The sequence below is a fragment of the Lineus longissimus genome, chromosome 17 (assembly GCF_910592395.1).
Source record: "Lineus longissimus chromosome 17, tnLinLong1.2, whole genome shotgun sequence".
NCBI classification, from domain to species: domain Eukaryota; kingdom Metazoa; phylum Nemertea; class Pilidiophora; order Heteronemertea; family Lineidae; genus Lineus; species Lineus longissimus.
In genome coordinates, this window is record NC_088324.1 from 3819397 (window position 1) to 3835662 (window position 16266).

At 42.3% G+C, this 16266-nt stretch overlaps 5 protein-coding genes across 6 annotated transcripts in view; 2 read left to right on the plus strand and 3 right to left on the minus strand.

Moving 5' to 3' along the window:
- LOC135501810 (leucine-rich repeat and immunoglobulin-like domain-containing nogo receptor-interacting protein 1-B) overlaps positions 1 to 16266 on the plus strand; it is a 130438-nt gene that overhangs the window by 67414 nt on the left and 46758 nt on the right. The window lies entirely within an intron of this gene.
- On the plus strand, positions 2732 to 4557 carry LOC135500965 (uncharacterized). The gene is made up of 4 exons (XM_064792683.1): positions 2732 to 2864; positions 3141 to 3413; positions 3668 to 3791; positions 4360 to 4557. The coding sequence occupies exons 1-4, from the start codon at positions 2818 to 2820 to the stop codon at positions 4555 to 4557; spliced, it is 642 nt and encodes a 213-aa protein (XP_064648753.1). The 5' UTR covers positions 2732 to 2817.
- Positions 11117 to 12792, minus strand: LOC135500966 (uncharacterized). The gene is made up of 2 exons (XM_064792684.1): positions 12352 to 12792; positions 11117 to 12244 (listed from the first exon to the last, which is right to left on the minus strand). The coding sequence occupies exons 1-2, from the start codon at positions 12790 to 12792 to the stop codon at positions 11117 to 11119; spliced, it is 1569 nt and encodes a 522-aa protein (XP_064648754.1).
- LOC135500967 (uncharacterized) lies at positions 13831 to 14640 on the minus strand. The gene has a single exon (XM_064792685.1). It carries the CDS (start codon positions 14638 to 14640, stop codon positions 13831 to 13833), a length of 810 nt encoding a protein of 269 aa, XP_064648755.1.
- Positions 15499 to 16227, minus strand: LOC135500968 (uncharacterized). The gene has a single exon (XM_064792687.1). It carries the CDS (start codon positions 16225 to 16227, stop codon positions 15499 to 15501), a length of 729 nt encoding a protein of 242 aa, XP_064648757.1.

The following is a 16266-nucleotide window of genomic DNA, read 5'->3' on the forward strand; positions in this document are numbered from 1 at the left end:
CATTGACCTGAGTTTGTGTTAATATGTACAGATGCCCAATAGTTGTCTACATATCAAATTTGAATAGTCTTGGACAATTAATGACGAAATGTGCTACCTTCGCTGAAATTTTCGAGTTTGACCTCTGTGACCTTCAAAAGTTAGTCAAATCAAAACCCGTATATTATGTCATGTAGTCTCATCAGAAGTATTGACAGTAAGAATGTCATTGTTTTAGCTATCAGTGTTCATGAGATAATGACAAAATAAGGTTTTCAAAGATGGCTGCCTCGAGCCCAGAAGGTAGGTCAAATGGCGATTATTTTTTGTGTCAAGACATGTTGTCATAAGACATCCTCAGAGCAAGTTCCAACTGTCTAGACTCAATAGTCAGCAAACGTGCCCCTATTGGTGACGGACGACGGACGAGCGGACCGACGGACCCACAGACGACGGACGACGGACCAGACGACGACACAGGCTCACCCATGTCAGCTAAAAAAAAACATATTTCTTTCAAATAAACTTAGTTTATCAGCCATAAAACCAAGTGTCATTGAAGAAATATAGGTTGTTTGAAGAACTGAACGGCGTTGGCATTCACTGGATTGGAGTGTGTATGTTGGCCGGGTGATCAGCTGTTGCAAATCAAAATATTTCGAAAAAGAGTAGACTAAACTACTTTTTTTCGTATTTTTCTCGAGCATTGGCTATGGTTCTTCACGTGGAAACCGGTAATTTTGGATTTACATGTAAGAATGTTTTTTTAAATCGCAGTTTTTAGTGATTTTTGGGTCTGGTTTGAAATTTTTAGTTTGGGGTGGCATCAAGTGCTCGGAGCCAATCCTGCGCTAATAACTGACTTGTATTCATTAAATAAATGAGGTGAGTTCGTGTGGAAATAGGAGGTCACGGCCTTTCCAGTGGTGTACAGCACCTATTCGTCATTCTTTGAAAAGCGACTTCAAAACACATTTTGACATGGGTGTCATCTGAAATTGAGAGAAAATCCGGACGTCACGCACTTTCGGGAAAACTTTTGAGCGTGACCTTACACTATAGTTTACTCCATTGAAAACATAAATCTGCCGCGAACAGATCGTTTTTTTTCTTCAAAAACCTGTCGCGGCTTCTATGTACGACAAAATACCCTGCCCCGAATCCAGTAATTCGCAAAAAGAGTGCATGGCTTAAAATCACTTATCTTATTTTATGCCTAATCTAAGAGATGTTTTCCCATCGAGTTCCCCAGTAATGCAGGGTACGGAAATAAGTCGGCCGCAATGCCGCGTAATCCGCATGACAAATAATCTTTGTCTCAGATCAAATTGTCATCTCCCTAGGTAGCCACATCAGGCAAAACCAACTGTTGCCTCCCCCGGGGTGTAATAAAGAGGCCAACCTGCTGGCTGTTCTTTCTCTGATCAATATACCAATATTGCCACGGGGGACGCAATTCGGATTGCAGGAGTTCACCTACATTGATGGCCAAGAGGGTCACGCTTCTCCCCTGGTATGGCGGCTGATACATCTTCATCTTCCTATCCCTACTTGACGATACATAACAGATTTTAAAACAAATCTTTCATGAACCATGACATCAACAATGAACTTAATTACAGAATCCCTGTCGCAAATAGCTTGCTTTCAGCGCTCTCAGACCACAGTGACAATTCATCCATAATTTTTTAAAGAATTATGGGAGATGTATCAAAGGGATCTTTGTTGATCTCACAAAACTGAAAAATGTCCGTGCTACATTTCCCAGCGAACATCAGAACAATCATGGATCGACAAAACTATTCCTCTCCTCTGATAACTATTTCAGTTTTTATGGAACCATTGTTTTGTACAGCAATCATGCCCCCCGCGGGCGGCGATTTTTTTTCCTGACCCTTTCAGCAAAGCATTATGTACTTTCGGCCAATCAGAGTTCGACAAGTCTGTGACGTCAGTTGAACTTTAGAAGAATGCAATGACGAATTTTTTAACCTGACCCTTTCAGCAAAGCATTGTGTACTTTCGGTGAATCAGAATTCGACAAATATGTGACGTCAGTTGAACTTTAGAAGAATGCAATGGCGGAATTGGTAAACATCGTTTCTGTTCACAAAAACAACAGTCTGAGCGAGTTCGAAGCATTTAAGGTATGATTAACTATACGAATCAAAAGGATAGATATTGGTATTATCGGTTTCTGATTGTCTAGCGCATCAAACTGGAGAAAAAAACTGTGAAAAAATACCTTTATGTATCACATTCAGACTGCAAGCGCATACATTGCATGCATGCATGGTCAATTAGACGTGTATTATTGTACACAAACTACATGCACTACACTACAGCAGTGTCAGTGTGCACTGGAATTGCTAACAGACTAAGGCGTAGACCCCAGATGGCACGCCTGTCACTCCTCAACAGCCTAGGCTATGATCATAGCTAGAGTGGTTTTATGAGGCTCTATATGTTGGTTATCATGGACATTATCATATATCATGTCAGACTAAAAGTCGCAGGTTTGTGAAATGTATTTGAATATTCTTATTCAGTTTGCAGAATAGTCTCCAAGATGGATTTCAATACAAATTTGTTGCCAATGAAGATGAGGAGCAATATCCAGTCGTACGGGTCAATATTTCTGATGGAGAAACAGCTGAAAAATGGAGGAAATAATTGGAAGAAAATACAAAGACGACATGGAGACTGAACTACGGGAAGGTTGCAAAGGGCAAAGTCAACATATACAAGCGAAACTTCCGATGCCAGCACAACACCCATCCTCGCAGTTCCACGGCTGATAGCAGGAGTGGTTCCAAAAATTGTGATTGCCCAGCAGCAATGCTTACCATAACTGTGAAGAGAACAGAATTCAAACAGAAGTCTAGGTAGGTAGAACACATGTCATTAAATCCTTGTCTGCGTATGACATACATGTACTGAGATCCAATGGCTAACCCACTGATGAAAAAGTCATTCACCAAGAAAACATTAAGGTGCGCTTTGGTATGCAAGAGTGATCACTTGCCTCGAAAGGCAGTCACTGATATTTGATGATTTGACACCTCGGTTTAGGTCACCGCCTATATTGCATACAGTAGGCCTACTCAGAGTAGCCTGTCATGTCTAAAAGTGCAATAACAAGATCCTACCTTCAATTTCAGGGCTTCGGTTGAAGATCCTCATCTGCCTAGCCTCCCAGGTGTTCTTCAGTTTAAAAACTTGCACAACCATGAACTCATCTCTGATGACAGTCTGAGAGAGCGGGACGTGCCTAATGAAGCCAAGCAGATGCTGCTCGAGCTGTTCCAGAGTGGCCGTTCACCATCATCTGCCCTTGAAGCTCTCGAGATTGACCTTGAGTTCTCGGAAGGAGATAACTACGTCTTTGCGGCAGCTGACAGAGCACAGTTACCTGATGCTGGCTACTGTTACAGGTATGTTCTTGTTTCTCTTGTTTCATTGTTGTCTTACACTGATCCTTTCTTATTGCATTTGCATGCACATTTCTTAAAAATACTTTTATCAGCACATAAAATTCTTTCTCTTTTCCAAGGACAAGGATACTTTTTCATTAGCAGATAAGGACATTTTGAAGTACACTTGTCCCAAAGCTGGCATTATAACGAAAGTTGACTGTAGAAAAATTATTTGCAGACTTGACAGTGACATGTTTTTTGTACTATTGCAGGTTGTATTACCAGATTTTCAAGAAGGCATTTGGAGCTCCGAGTGGTGAACAGATGCTGAAAGACCTGGAGAAGCACGACGAGGAGTACAACTGCCGGAACGACAAAGAATTTTTTAAGTTTAAGGTATTAGACAAATACTTGGCTGTGGCAGTTTGCAGTCCCTTGATGCAAATGGTTCATTAACTTGTTGAACAGAGTGGGGAGTTTGATATTCATGGATGCAAGTGGTGGTGCGGACAGATACCACTGCAGAATATTTCTTCAACTGACTCATTCCTGTGCTGGTGGCTTGCTAGTCCGTGTACTTATTACGACATCTGAGAGTACGGATGTCATCACTGCCGGACTTGAACTTCTGATGGAAGTTTTACCTGATCGAGAATTTTATGGTAGAGGACAGGAGGGGCCTGCAGTTTTTATGACAGATGATTCCACAGCAGAATGATCTGCTCTCACAAACTGTTTTCCTGACTCTGTTTTGCTGCTGTGTGTTTATCACGTTCTTCAAGCCAATTGGCGCTACTTGTGGGATGCAAAACATAGCATTAAGAAAGAAGACAGGCCTCATCTATTCTCTTTGTTAAAAGAGAAGATCTATGCTAACGATGAGGAGGAACTATCCCAAAAATATGATCGTGCACTCGAAGATCTCGTTGCGCAACGAAACGAAGGATTTCTTCACCATCTTCAGGACACATATGATCGCCGCCATGCTTGGGCTGTTAGCCTGAGGGAAGAGTTACCAATACGTGGCGATAACACCAATAACTATGTCGAGGCAGCTATGCGAATTCTTAAAGACAAAGTGTTCAACGGTGTTAAGGCTTTCAATGTTGTGCAGCTTCTGGACTTCATGCTCACCAGGTTCGAGGCCTACTACGTGCGTTGATTGATCGATGTTGCCAACAACCGATTAGATGGCTGCATATCCATATCAAATAGGTACATGCTAAAAGGTGATCTACCATGTTGACATGTCTATGGGTCTGTGCTCGTATTACACTGGTAAAACTGGAGCCCCCTGCAAACACCAGGGTGCACTTGTGAAGCATTTGGGGATAGCATCTGTCAATTTTGTCCCGGTCACATCTGCTATCTTGCGTGGTCGTCTCTACCAAGTTGCCACTGGCTGCACTGAATTGCCTAGTGGCTGGTTCTCCAGTCTTAGGGATGAACATCAAAATCAGCCAGCACTAGTGGTCTCCATGTCAGATGATGAAGAAGTGATGCCAGGTGGCTCTCCAGATACTGATTCACCTACCGGTTCAACTAAAACCACAGTGGCCTTAGATCCTGAGCATCCTCCAAATGACAATGACCATTGGGGTCTCGAGCAACAAAGGCAACTACAGAATAGATGTCTTGCTCGTCATGGTGGGCAACCAGTGAGAAGTTATGATACCAACAACAGTGACATGAGTGATGAACTTAACACACTTCAGCAGCAGATCATGAAAGCTGCGGAAGATATTTGTTCGAGAATAGTGAAAAACCCTGAGTTGACAGCATCTGCTAAGAAATTTGTGAAAATATCTCATCATCTTATTACTTACTAATACTGCTTTGGATTCAGCGCTTGCATGTTTTAGGAGGTATACAGGTGCTGGGGTTACAAAGGCCTCTACCAAATCCAGATCAAAGATAAAGCCTCGTGGGTCTACAATTGGTGTGCAGCCAACAGCCATCGCACGAAGGAAATCTGATCGTGGTGGGAGAAGATGCCTCATTACTGGACGAAACACAAAAGCGTCCAAATGCCCTGTCAAGAGACCAAGCTCAGAAAGTGTAGGTAGTCTCCTTCCCAAGAAAAGACCAAGGAAGGCTCCACATAATTTAGCTCACGGTGTAATGAAGAACCAAAGTTTGGGAAAAACACACAGTAGCAAGTTGTAAAATGTTGTCTAATCATTTCACACTTTCTTGATATGGGTTCAGTTTGATTAGTCAGAATAGCAACGGTTAAAGTCTTTTTGTGGAGTGATGGCAAACATTTGTTCTGGTACACAATCATTTATAAACTGTTTTCATTGTATTAACTCACTCTGCCAGTGGCCATGTCATCCAATAGTAACTGAGATAGTTACTGAAGGCCTGCAATAAAGGTGTTCCACTTGAAAGCATTCAATGAGAGCTTTCCAATGAGTACCTATATTGCATAGTTTCAATGCTCTGTTGAGATTTCCACTTGTTTACATTAAGATTTGATTTGAAATGATAGTGAAAGTGTTAAATGTTTTAAATACTGACGCTTGTCAAGTGCATGCGGTGTATACTTGTACATGAATATGGTCTATGTTTTGGTGATATTTTAAAACTAAATAAAGCGAAATAATCAGTCAAATCATATGGACATTTTTCTTTTATTATGCCCTTCAGACGTCTTACAATGTATTTATCACAGGTGAGGCCATCTGTAAAGGGGTGATCTCTAAATGTACCCGTAAGATCATTGAATGGTTTTTCTCCTGTGTGAATATGTTCAGAAGTTACTACAAGAGGCACAGGAACATTTTCAAGAAGAAATGCCCTTCAGTTCCCCCTTTGACAGTCTCATTCTGAAACACCCGAGTGAGAATATTTCATTTTCATGATGGATAATGTATGTAGCCTCGTTTTCACCACACAGGTTTGGGTGAGACAAGCAATACCTCCAATGAAGTATCAATTCCTTAAACAAAAACACTGCAAAATTGCCAAGTCAGAAATGTAAACAAAGGCACGTGTGAACGATACCTATATAATGCAGTGATGGCACTCGAAATATGATTGGTTAAGAATGTACACAATGCTTTGCTGAAAAGGTCAGGAAAAAAATTCGCCGTCGTGCGCCAGGAATTACACTTTTCAAAACACCGTTCTCAGCACGAACCGGTTTGAACGGTGGGCCCTTTTTTCTCGAAATATCCATTGCAATTCTGACGCAGTCATTAAACGCATATCCGCTTCAGAGAGTAATTGCGCGGCTTCACCCCGATCAATTGGCGCCATTTTGCATCATCTCCACCGAGGCTGACTCAAATCTTTAAAACAAGATTTGCCATTTTTCATTCCAACCAAGCTCTTTTCTCCAATCCAGGTTTGATACCTAAGTCGATTACCTAACTTGTTTCTCATTTTACAAGATTTCATTTCTTGATTTCTCGTTTTACAGACACCCGCTCTGTTTAAACGGTCCCAGCTGAAAATAAATGGTTCACTGTTAGTTCTGGATTGAAGTGGAGTTTACATTGCGATCAATGTGTGCTATCGGTAAAAAATTGGTCCCATCGTTTTTAAGATTTGAGTCAGCCTCGGTGGAGTGTCTGCCAACTGTATGTGCTGTGTGACTGCTTATGTTGCAGGGAACTTCCTCCTACTTGATTTTGGTGCCCTCCAACTAGTTTATCATTAAGGAGTCTCTTGCTGATAAAGGGTAATGATGCTGTGAACTTCCTGCTATAGGTGGCGCTTGACTAGATTGGCCTCACACTGTGTCATTCAAGGGGTCTCTTGCTGGAAATTGTTGTCAAATGGTAATGATGCTGTGAACTTTCTGCTATAGGTGGCGCTTGACTAGGCTGACCTCACGCTGTATCATTTGAAGTGGTGTCTTGCTGGAAGTTGTGGTTAAAGGGTAATGATGCAGTGAATTTTCTGCTATAGGTGGCGCTTGACTCGGCTGACCACGCTTTATCATTAAAGGGGTCAACATGCCAAATACACGCTAGATGCACTGGGCGACGTCGCGTCAGTGACGTCACGAGCAGTGATAAGATAGCATACGGATGCGTGGTGAAATGCAGATTTGTCACACTCGATATTAATGTAAGCTAAGCGCCGCCTAGCAGTAGGTTCACACCATCAATACACTCTAACAGCAACTTACAATACGATTAAGAGAACCCTAGTCAAGTGCAGCACCGTTACCCTTCAACAACTTCCAGCAAAAAAAACATTAAAAATATGCTTTAGTTCAACCTGGTCAAACTCCACCTATTGAGGAAAAGTGGCGTAAACTCAACAGTCATAATTTATTTACTCTTCATTTCAACCTCCACTTAACGGGGAAGTTCACATTATCATTACCAGCAAGAGATCAGCCTCTAGATGATATAGTTGTGAGGTCAGCCTAGTCTAGCACCACACATAGTAGGAAGTTCACAACATCATTACCCTTTAACATAAACTTCCAGCAAGGGACCCATTTAAATGATACAGTGCGAGATTAGCCTAGTCAAGCGCCAACTATAGCAGGAAGTTCAAATCATCATTACATTTTACCATCAACTTCGCGAAAAAAAGAGACCCTTGATACAGCGCAAAGTCAGCCTAGTCAAGCGCCACCTAAAGCAGGAAGTTCACAGCATCATTACCCTTTGACAACAACTTCCAGCAAGATACCCCTTTAACTGATACAGTTTGAGGTCAGCCTAGTCAAGTGCTGGAGGTCACCACAGTCAAGCGCCACGTAGGAAGAAGTTCCCTGCAACATTTGCAGTCATTCAGCGCATACATTTGGCACACACTCCACCCAGGCTGACTCGACCATTAAAACGAGATTTGCAATTCTTCGTTTCAACCAAGAACTTTTCTCCAATCCTGATTTTATACCTAACTTGATTAGCTAACTCATTTCTCGTTTTACAAATCTCATTTCTCATTTTACAATATTTCATTTCTTGACTTCTTGATTTCGCGTTTTACATTAGACACCCAAACAAAGCTAATAAACAAAATTGCAATCCAAAACTATCGCATATTATACAAATAGCTGATGTTTGGGAGTCCGATCTAACATTCTCTATTTGCTATATTATGCAGCAAATGTCTTGGCAGACTAGACTATATTATAAGGCTGTACAATACAATATAATCATTACTTAATATTTACTTAATTTCACAGGCAAATCTGAGGGAATTGTATCAATAGGCCTAATAAATTAAATTGACATCAAAGTAAATTGTAAGAAAATATTTTATTTGTTTCATCCCCTTGTAAGTAAAAGGATAATGCGATCTACGATTATCTACGACTGTTGTAGTAAAAAGGGCCAAAATCAAGTGTTTTCCCATTAATGTTGCCTTAATTCCAATACAAAACCAAATAATACAGCATGCGTTATCATTTTACTACAACCTGTACAGTCTGTATGAAGTAACATAACTGGAATTTTTTGTGCCATTGTTATCAGATTTCATGCTTACCACCAAGTGTTAAAATACGTTTAATAAATGGATATTCTGAAAGCATTCGTTTCTGAAGAACAGAGTTTCAAAAAAGAAGTTCTAGACCCTACAACGTCTTATGGTTCAACATTCAAGAAAGAGAGTGAAGTAAACAGGTGGTTGGCTAAATGTGATATGACATACTATTAGAATCAGGTGAACTTTGTTGTTTATTGTGCCACAACGTTGACTGGACTCCCGGATGTAGCAGAAGTTACAGTACCGCTTGTCGAATCAATCTACCAATTTCGTGTTTACTATCAAGTTAGGAAGATACTTAAGTAAATGGAAGTACCATTACCCACGGATGATATATTTAACTCTGCTAACAATTGCTACAACGTAACATAATTTTTCAGATTATGTAATTAATTTAACGTATCTACAGACTTTGATTTTAGAACAAAGAAAGGATACAATTATGGTCTAGGAACAACATATTTATGGGGTGCGGTTCATGGAAATGGATTCATAGATCATAGAGATCACTATGCTTTGCCTAATAAACATTACACCCTAAGCTCAATTGTTACACATTGCTTAGATAAAAACAATTGTTCAGAATGATGATGGTTGGAAATATTTCATTAAGTTTGATAAGAAGAGCTTAACTGAGCCTGGAATTGTTAGACTCAACGACAGCATAAGAAATTATGTTTATTGTATTTTAGGAGCACAGGCTCAAGCAAGGAAAGCGATAATTGGTAGTTATGGAATTAAATTGGACGCACAGAAGCAATTCTTAAAACTCTTACAAGATTCAATTGACCAACACGTGGATATTCCGAAATCAATTCTAAGGTTTACAAGACAAAATTTTGTAATAAGACCTGGCCTGTACATCATAGGTTCAAACACTGTTATAAATGTAGGTAAGATGTATTCATGCGCGGCCAAGCCCTAACCGTAGTTCCTCAAATCATTGATTTCACGGTCCTCACAGTATGTCAGTGTTGATTCAGCAGTTGTTTTGGCAAATACATGTTTTTTGGAGTTTCTGAAACCTAGAGCGCTACTCAATAGGCGGCTAACAAGAAATTACGCATTTACTGTTGTTGCCGATGTATGTGTACACTGAACTTGGGATGTGCGTCGGCCCCGTTTTGAAATGCCGTCTAGTGGCAGTTGGTGCGTTTTTCGCTGATTTGTGCAAAATTCAACATATCTCAAAAGTTCAATGGTTGACCCTCGTTTTTTTTTTTTTTGTGTAGCGTAACCAACTGTCTTTCATGGGAGAATGGTCACTGTAAGAATTATTCAGGAAGAAATGTATACTATTTGGGGCTTTTCGTGATTGTCCGGCCCAATTGGCAATATTGCCATTTGGGATGGTGAACAGAGCTAGGAGCAAATGCGACGCTTATGATTTATTTAAAGAAATAAAATGCCCGATTTAACATCCTGCAGGATCAGGGGAGTCGGGAGTTTCCAGTGATATACGACATAAATGGGTTGTCCTCATGCATTCACTTTGGAAACGCATTTTAAAATAAATGTTACGTCCTGTTAATGGGACACGTCATCATCGCGTACATTTGGGGAAAACTCCCTAACGAGACCTAAACAATAAAGAAACGCGCAACTCGCGGCCAACAATAAACACAAACTTCGCGTCACGGACGACGTCACATAATTATGATGTCTGTAGATGACGTCATAATACTCATAGCGAGTGTGCATGCGTTCTTAGTTTTGGACATACCACCGCGCGGTGTATTGATCATGGACGAATCGCCGCGGCTTCTGAACGAGTCGCCCGTATTTGGGACGGATCGGAACATTCTCCCGACCTTTGTCTACTCGCATTCGACCAACACTATTGTTCGCAAAGTCCTCCTCACCGTGGGGATTGCGCATAATGGCATTGTCCATATTCTCGCTATCGTCTGTACATGTCTCTTCGCTATCTCGACCAGTACTTTCATCAGGAGCATTTTTCTCAATTTCAACGCCAGATCTGAGATCACTAACATAGCATGGGTTTGGAGTGGAACTGGAGCCAGTTTCGCTGCTAAGATCAGCTTTGCCACCCGCCACCACCTCTAAATGGTGTAATCGTTGAATCGGTATCTTTAGTACGCCCTTCTTCGTCCTTACTGCGACGGTCCTGCTGATCCCATCCGTTCCCATATAGACTTCATCCACCCGTCCTAGCAGCCAACTTCCTCTAGGTGTACGATCCTCAGATATAAGCACGATACTTCCAACTTCTACCGGCGGCTTCTCAGTTTCCCACTTTTTCCTCACTGTAGGACTTGGTAGATATTCGTTTTTTTCCATCTCTTCCGATAGGGATTGACTAACTTTTGTCTATACAAGCAGCGCTGCGTCACAATTGTATCAGCTGCCTCCCATGTTTCTTCTGCTACATCTGGTATTCCCATTAGCGGCCTTCCCAATGCAAGATGAGCTGGCGTTAGAGGTTCCAGATCTCTACTATAATCACTTATGGTCGTCAATGGTCGAGAGTTGATCGCAACTTCAACATTTGTCAAGACTGTGTACTGCTCAGTGTATCTAAGAAGTGCTTTCCCCAACACTCTCCTCAATGACTCCTTGACTGACCGAACTAACCCCTTCCACCAGCCATCTCGCCATGGAGCTCGCTCAATGATAAATTTCCATTCTATCCCCTTGGCAGCTAACCACGTAGTCAAAGCATCTGTATCCAACTCTGTTTCTTTGATGCTATTTGCCCTAGCGAAGACCATTTTGATGAAAGATCCTGCAGACTTGAATGCTCGCGCATTATCAGACCACATTGTGTTGCAGATCCCTCGGCGGTTAACCAGTCTTCTAAATGCCTGAAGAAACTTGTCTGTTGTTAGTCGATGAGTCAACTCTAGATGTACCATTCTCGACGTCGCACAGGTGAAGAGGCAAATATACACCTTCTCCGGCTTGTCTTTTCCACGTACCTCGAGTACGTACAACAGCCCATCAAATTCTTCACCAACCACGGAGAAGGCAGGCGAAAAGGACACTCTATCTGAAGGAAGCGGCGCCATCTTCTGTTTTGATGGACATGCTTTTTGTACTTCACAGATAAGACATTTGTTTAGAATCCTCTTGACATCCCTCCTGACCTGAGTTACCCAAATCTTGCTTCTCAAGTTGATTACAACTGTTTCCGATCCTGCATGCATGCACTCCTCATGCATGTCCATGACTATTTTGTCCACGATTGGATGGTTGTGCGGAAGTATCACTTGGTTCTTGGTCTCCTCTTTCAACTCTGAGTTCTGTAACCTGCCACCTACTCTGAGCACTTTGTCGACTTCGTCAAATTTGGGATCCAATTTAAGGATGCGACTCTTCGTAAGAACACCTCCGTTCTCCAACGTCTCGATTTCGTCTTTATATGTGCTCCTCTGAATGTGGCGATACCAGTAAAACTGCCTTTCTGGTATCTTCAACGTTGACTGTTAGTATCTTTCCAGCTGTATTTTCACCATCCTGGATTCTCCCCCTCCACTACTGTATGACACAAAAGACTCTCGCTGTCACTCGGGTACGACTTCTCTGAACCATATCTGCTTGCATCTATGGGGTAATTCTTGGGAGGCTCCTCAACGATGGCCACATTGGACCTGGTTGTTGTCTTCTCCTCTCGATCTTCACTAGACACATCTGACAACTTTCCCTTGGGCCACATATCTGTCGACAATGGTAACCACTGAGGTCCACACCACCATTCCTCACGGTTGACTAAGTCTTCTGCTGGCAATCCACGAGTCAGTAAATCGCTAGGATTATCTTCTCTTGGACAGTGTCTCCATAACTCAGGTTCCCAAGTCGTCTGGATTTCCTCCACTCTATTAGCTACAAACGTCTTCCAGACATGACTAGGCTTGCGTATCCAAGGAAGTGTTCCTGTCTGTATCCAGGGAAGTGTTACTGTGTTACTGTCTGTCCACATTGTAACTCTGTCTATGTTTCTTGATAGTGACTCCTCGACGAACTTGACCAATCTTGTATTTACTATAGCTGGTAGAAGTTCAAGTCTAGGTAGTGACACTTTCTTCACTGGCGCTACTTTTGACTTTGACATCACCAATCTTGTTGCGGTGTACCCATTCTGGTCTACCACTCTGATGTATACCGCTGCTCCGTACGACTTCTCTGATGCGTCTCCAAATCCATGAAGTTCAATGCTTGAGATTTCTCCTAGTCCCAGGGGTAAACATCGGGGAATCTCCAATTGATCCAACTCCTTCAGCTCTCCTTTCCATATGCGCCATTTCTGTGCTGTTGTCTCATCCAATGTATCATCTCAGCCTAAACCCTTCTGCCATAACTCTTGGAAAAGCAACTTTGATCTGATGACATAAGGTGATGGCATTTCCATGGGTTCAAATATTTTCGATGGGATACTTAAGAGACTCCGTTTTGTTTCAGGATCCTCGATCCAAGTCAATCAAATTCTTCACCGTTGGGAAGCGGAAGGTGTTCTCTGACATATTCCATGCAATCCATAGTGTCTTTAGTAACTCACCCGTGCTCATGTCAATCACAGCGGATGAAGCTCTATCCTGAGGTTCTATTTGTTCCATAACTTCTTTGGAGTTACCAGCCAACTTGGTCAAATCAAAACCACCATCGCTCATCAAATCCTTTAGATCTGTCTTCAGTTCTAAAGCTTGTGGGACTCCAGCTGCTCCCGACAGGCAGTCGTCAACATACATATTGTCTTGGATCTCTCTTGCCGCTAGCGGGTAAACCTTCCCAAGCCTTTGAGTGTGATGCTTCACGGTCACTATGGCAAGAAATGGACTCGCATTTACCCCGAATGTGACTCGGTTCATTCTGTAGATCTCTGGAGGCCGGTCTGAGTTCCCATCTCTCCATAGGTATCGATGCATGCAAGCTTGATTTGAAGAAACATCTTCTTCACATCTGCCATGAATGCTATGTTGTTCATACGAAATCGCAGCAATACGGCGACAATGTTTGGCTCTTAGGCGGGACCTTGGTGTAGGCAATCATTCAATGACACGCCATGCTTATCACGTGCCGATGCATCGAATACGATTATTGTCTTGGTTGTACTTTTATCCTCTTTTACTACTGCATGAAGAGGAAGGTAGCAGACAGTCTTGGCCTGATCAAGGTCACTCTTGACCTTTTCCGAAAAACCCATGATTTCATACTGCTCTATCGCTTCCTTGTACTTCAAACTGCTTTGATTGCCAAGTTTCAATCTCCTTTCGACTGACTCCAATCTCCGCAGCGCCTGGCTGTAATTATCCTTCAATTGCGGACAATTCTCTTTCCACGGTATCCCAACCGTATAACGTTCCCGAACAAAAGACAGGTAGTCTTCAAATGTCTTTATGGCATCCCTATCTTCAACAGACATTTTCGCGCATTGGTCAATCACACTACCAGTAGATTCCAACTCCCAAAACCGTTGAAGCTCGAATGCAACATTCTCCGTTTTGGTGGCCACAAACATGGACGTAGTAAATGGCGCTTTCTCCTGAGAACCAGCGGGACCACAAAGTACCCATTCAAGGCTGGTTTTAACTGCAGTAGGTGTTCCTGGGGGTCCCTTACTAACAGTTCCATCTACCAGTAGGTAATAAGAGTCGGCTCCAATCAAGACATCAATTTCTCCATCGAGCGGATATGATTCTGCAAATGCAAGTCCTCTTAGGTGTTGATATCTCTCAGCTCGCACATCAACCAAGTCCAGTTTTGCACAAATCTCTTCGATGGCCATGACTCGAACTTGAACATCTGCAATTGACAGCTTGATTCTCGGCATACTTTTCGTTTTACTGGTCTGTCCTCCTAGGGTTGCAATGCTCAAGAGTTCATTTGGACCAGTAATCCCCAAAGAGTCGACAATCCGTTTTCAAACATATGATCTTTGGCTACCAGGGTCTAGCAACACTCGGACTGGAACTCTTGATCCATCCTCGGTAATCACGGTTGTCTGTGCAGTCTGTAACAACACCTCAGTAGTTTTGGAGGAACCTGCCGCAACAAATCCACTGATGGTCACGTTCTTCTTGTCGCTTTCCTGAGATGTATTGTGAAGTAGACGATGATGTTTTCTTCCACATCCGTCAATGGGACAAGTCGGCGAATTGCAGGATTTAACTGAATGGTTGAAATTCATTACTCTCAGGCAGCTGTAACAAAGCTTGTTCCTCTTTGCTAAATCCCAACGTTCGTTGACTGTCTTCTTCTTGGCTCCTTTACAGTCCCAAGCCTCATGTCCGCTTCTAGTGCAAAACCCGTAACTGATGCTCCTTGTGCCGCCAAGAAGTGCTGATTCTGTGAATTATTTGCTCTTGTTATCCGTATGGTAACCCTGGTTATACCTCGATTGTTTCCCGGGTCCATGCTGTTTATCAACTGGCTTGTTCCCAGCTGATGCTCCTGAAGTCCTCTCCCTTGCTTCCTTAGACAAAACCTGGTTAAGTAGGAACTGGAAGATTGAATTGGCTGTAATATCATCATCATCAGTATCTGCTGTGTGTAACTCCCATTTCTCTGTAAGCTCTTGACTCATCTTCATTTCAAGCAGCGGAATTACCAGCATTCGAACGTTTTCATCTGTTGAGTCAAATCCCATGGCTTCCAAGGCACGCACCCTATTCTGTAGCAAGTCGTGGAGTTAGCGCAGTGACGTAGCTTTCTCAGAATCCTTACAGGTTGCTGTGACAATGGACTTCACCAGTGATGAGACGATCTGACGTTTGAGACCAAATCTTTGACAGAGTACCTTTACTGCATGTTGATAGTTGACTTCTGTCACTTCAAATCCCTCTATAGATTTTGGAGCAGCTCCCTTTAAGGATGATCTCAAATAAGCAAACTTCTGTACACCAGATAATCCCTCATTTGCATGCACTGCACAAGTGAACCACTCCCAAAACGCTGTAAATAGCAGTATATCTCCATTAAACGTAGGCAAATCCAATTTTGGCAGCTTCATTGCCCCTGCATTCCTGCTTCTGCTTGTTAAGTGCTGTACACTCTGATCGGATGAGGAACTTGACCGTGAAACTTCTGCTTCAACTTCTTTTATGTAGCTCGTCGCTTTATCATCAACAGGCCTAACTTCCCAGTAAAACATGCTTATGTTCTGACACTCATCCTCCACCTCTTCTTCTGAAAAGATATCAAAAATGTCATTTCTGACCTTGAAGTAATCTTTCTTGAGTTGTCGTAATTCCTGCAGTCTAACTTCTACAACTACGACGTTTCCTGTTCCCAATGTGAGCTTCAGGACATCCTTCTTGATTTGCTCAAAATCAAGACGAAATATCCTCTCGTGTCTCTTCATTAGAGAAGCAGGTGGCGCTGATCCACTCTGACTTTCACGATCGTCGGTTTCACCCATGCTATATGTTTCACTCAGATACTGGTATACTAAGACTGT

What these genes read in the sequence shown, in the direction of transcription:
- LOC135500965 (XM_064792683.1), top strand. Translation starts at nt 2,818, where the DNA reads ATGCTTACCATAACTGTGAAGAGAACAGAATTCAAACAGAAGTCTAG. An exon ending in GAATTCAAACAGAAGTCTAG is followed by an intron (nt 2,865 to 3,140) that starts GTAGGTAGAACA and finishes CTTCAATTTCAG; the next exon opens with GGCTTCGGTTGAAGATCCTC. An exon ending in AAGAATTTTTTAAGTTTAAG is followed by an intron (nt 3,792 to 4,359) that starts GTATTAGACAAA and finishes CACCATCTTCAG; the next exon opens with GACACATATGATCGCCGCCA.
- LOC135500967 (XM_064792685.1), bottom strand. Translation starts at nt 14,640, where the DNA reads ATGCCGAGAATCAAGCTGTCAATTGCAGATGTTCAAGTTCGAGTCATG.
- LOC135500966 (XM_064792684.1), bottom strand. Translation starts at nt 12,792, where the DNA reads ATGTGGACAGACAGTAACACAGTAACACTTCCCTGGATACAGACAGGA. An exon ending in AGAGTCTTTTGTGTCATACA is followed by an intron (nt 12,245 to 12,351) that starts GTAGTGGAGGGG and finishes CGCCACATTCAG; the next exon opens with AGGAGCACATATAAAGACGA.
- LOC135500968 (XM_064792687.1), bottom strand. Translation starts at nt 16,227, where the DNA reads ATGGGTGAAACCGACGATCGTGAAAGTCAGAGTGGATCAGCGCCACCT.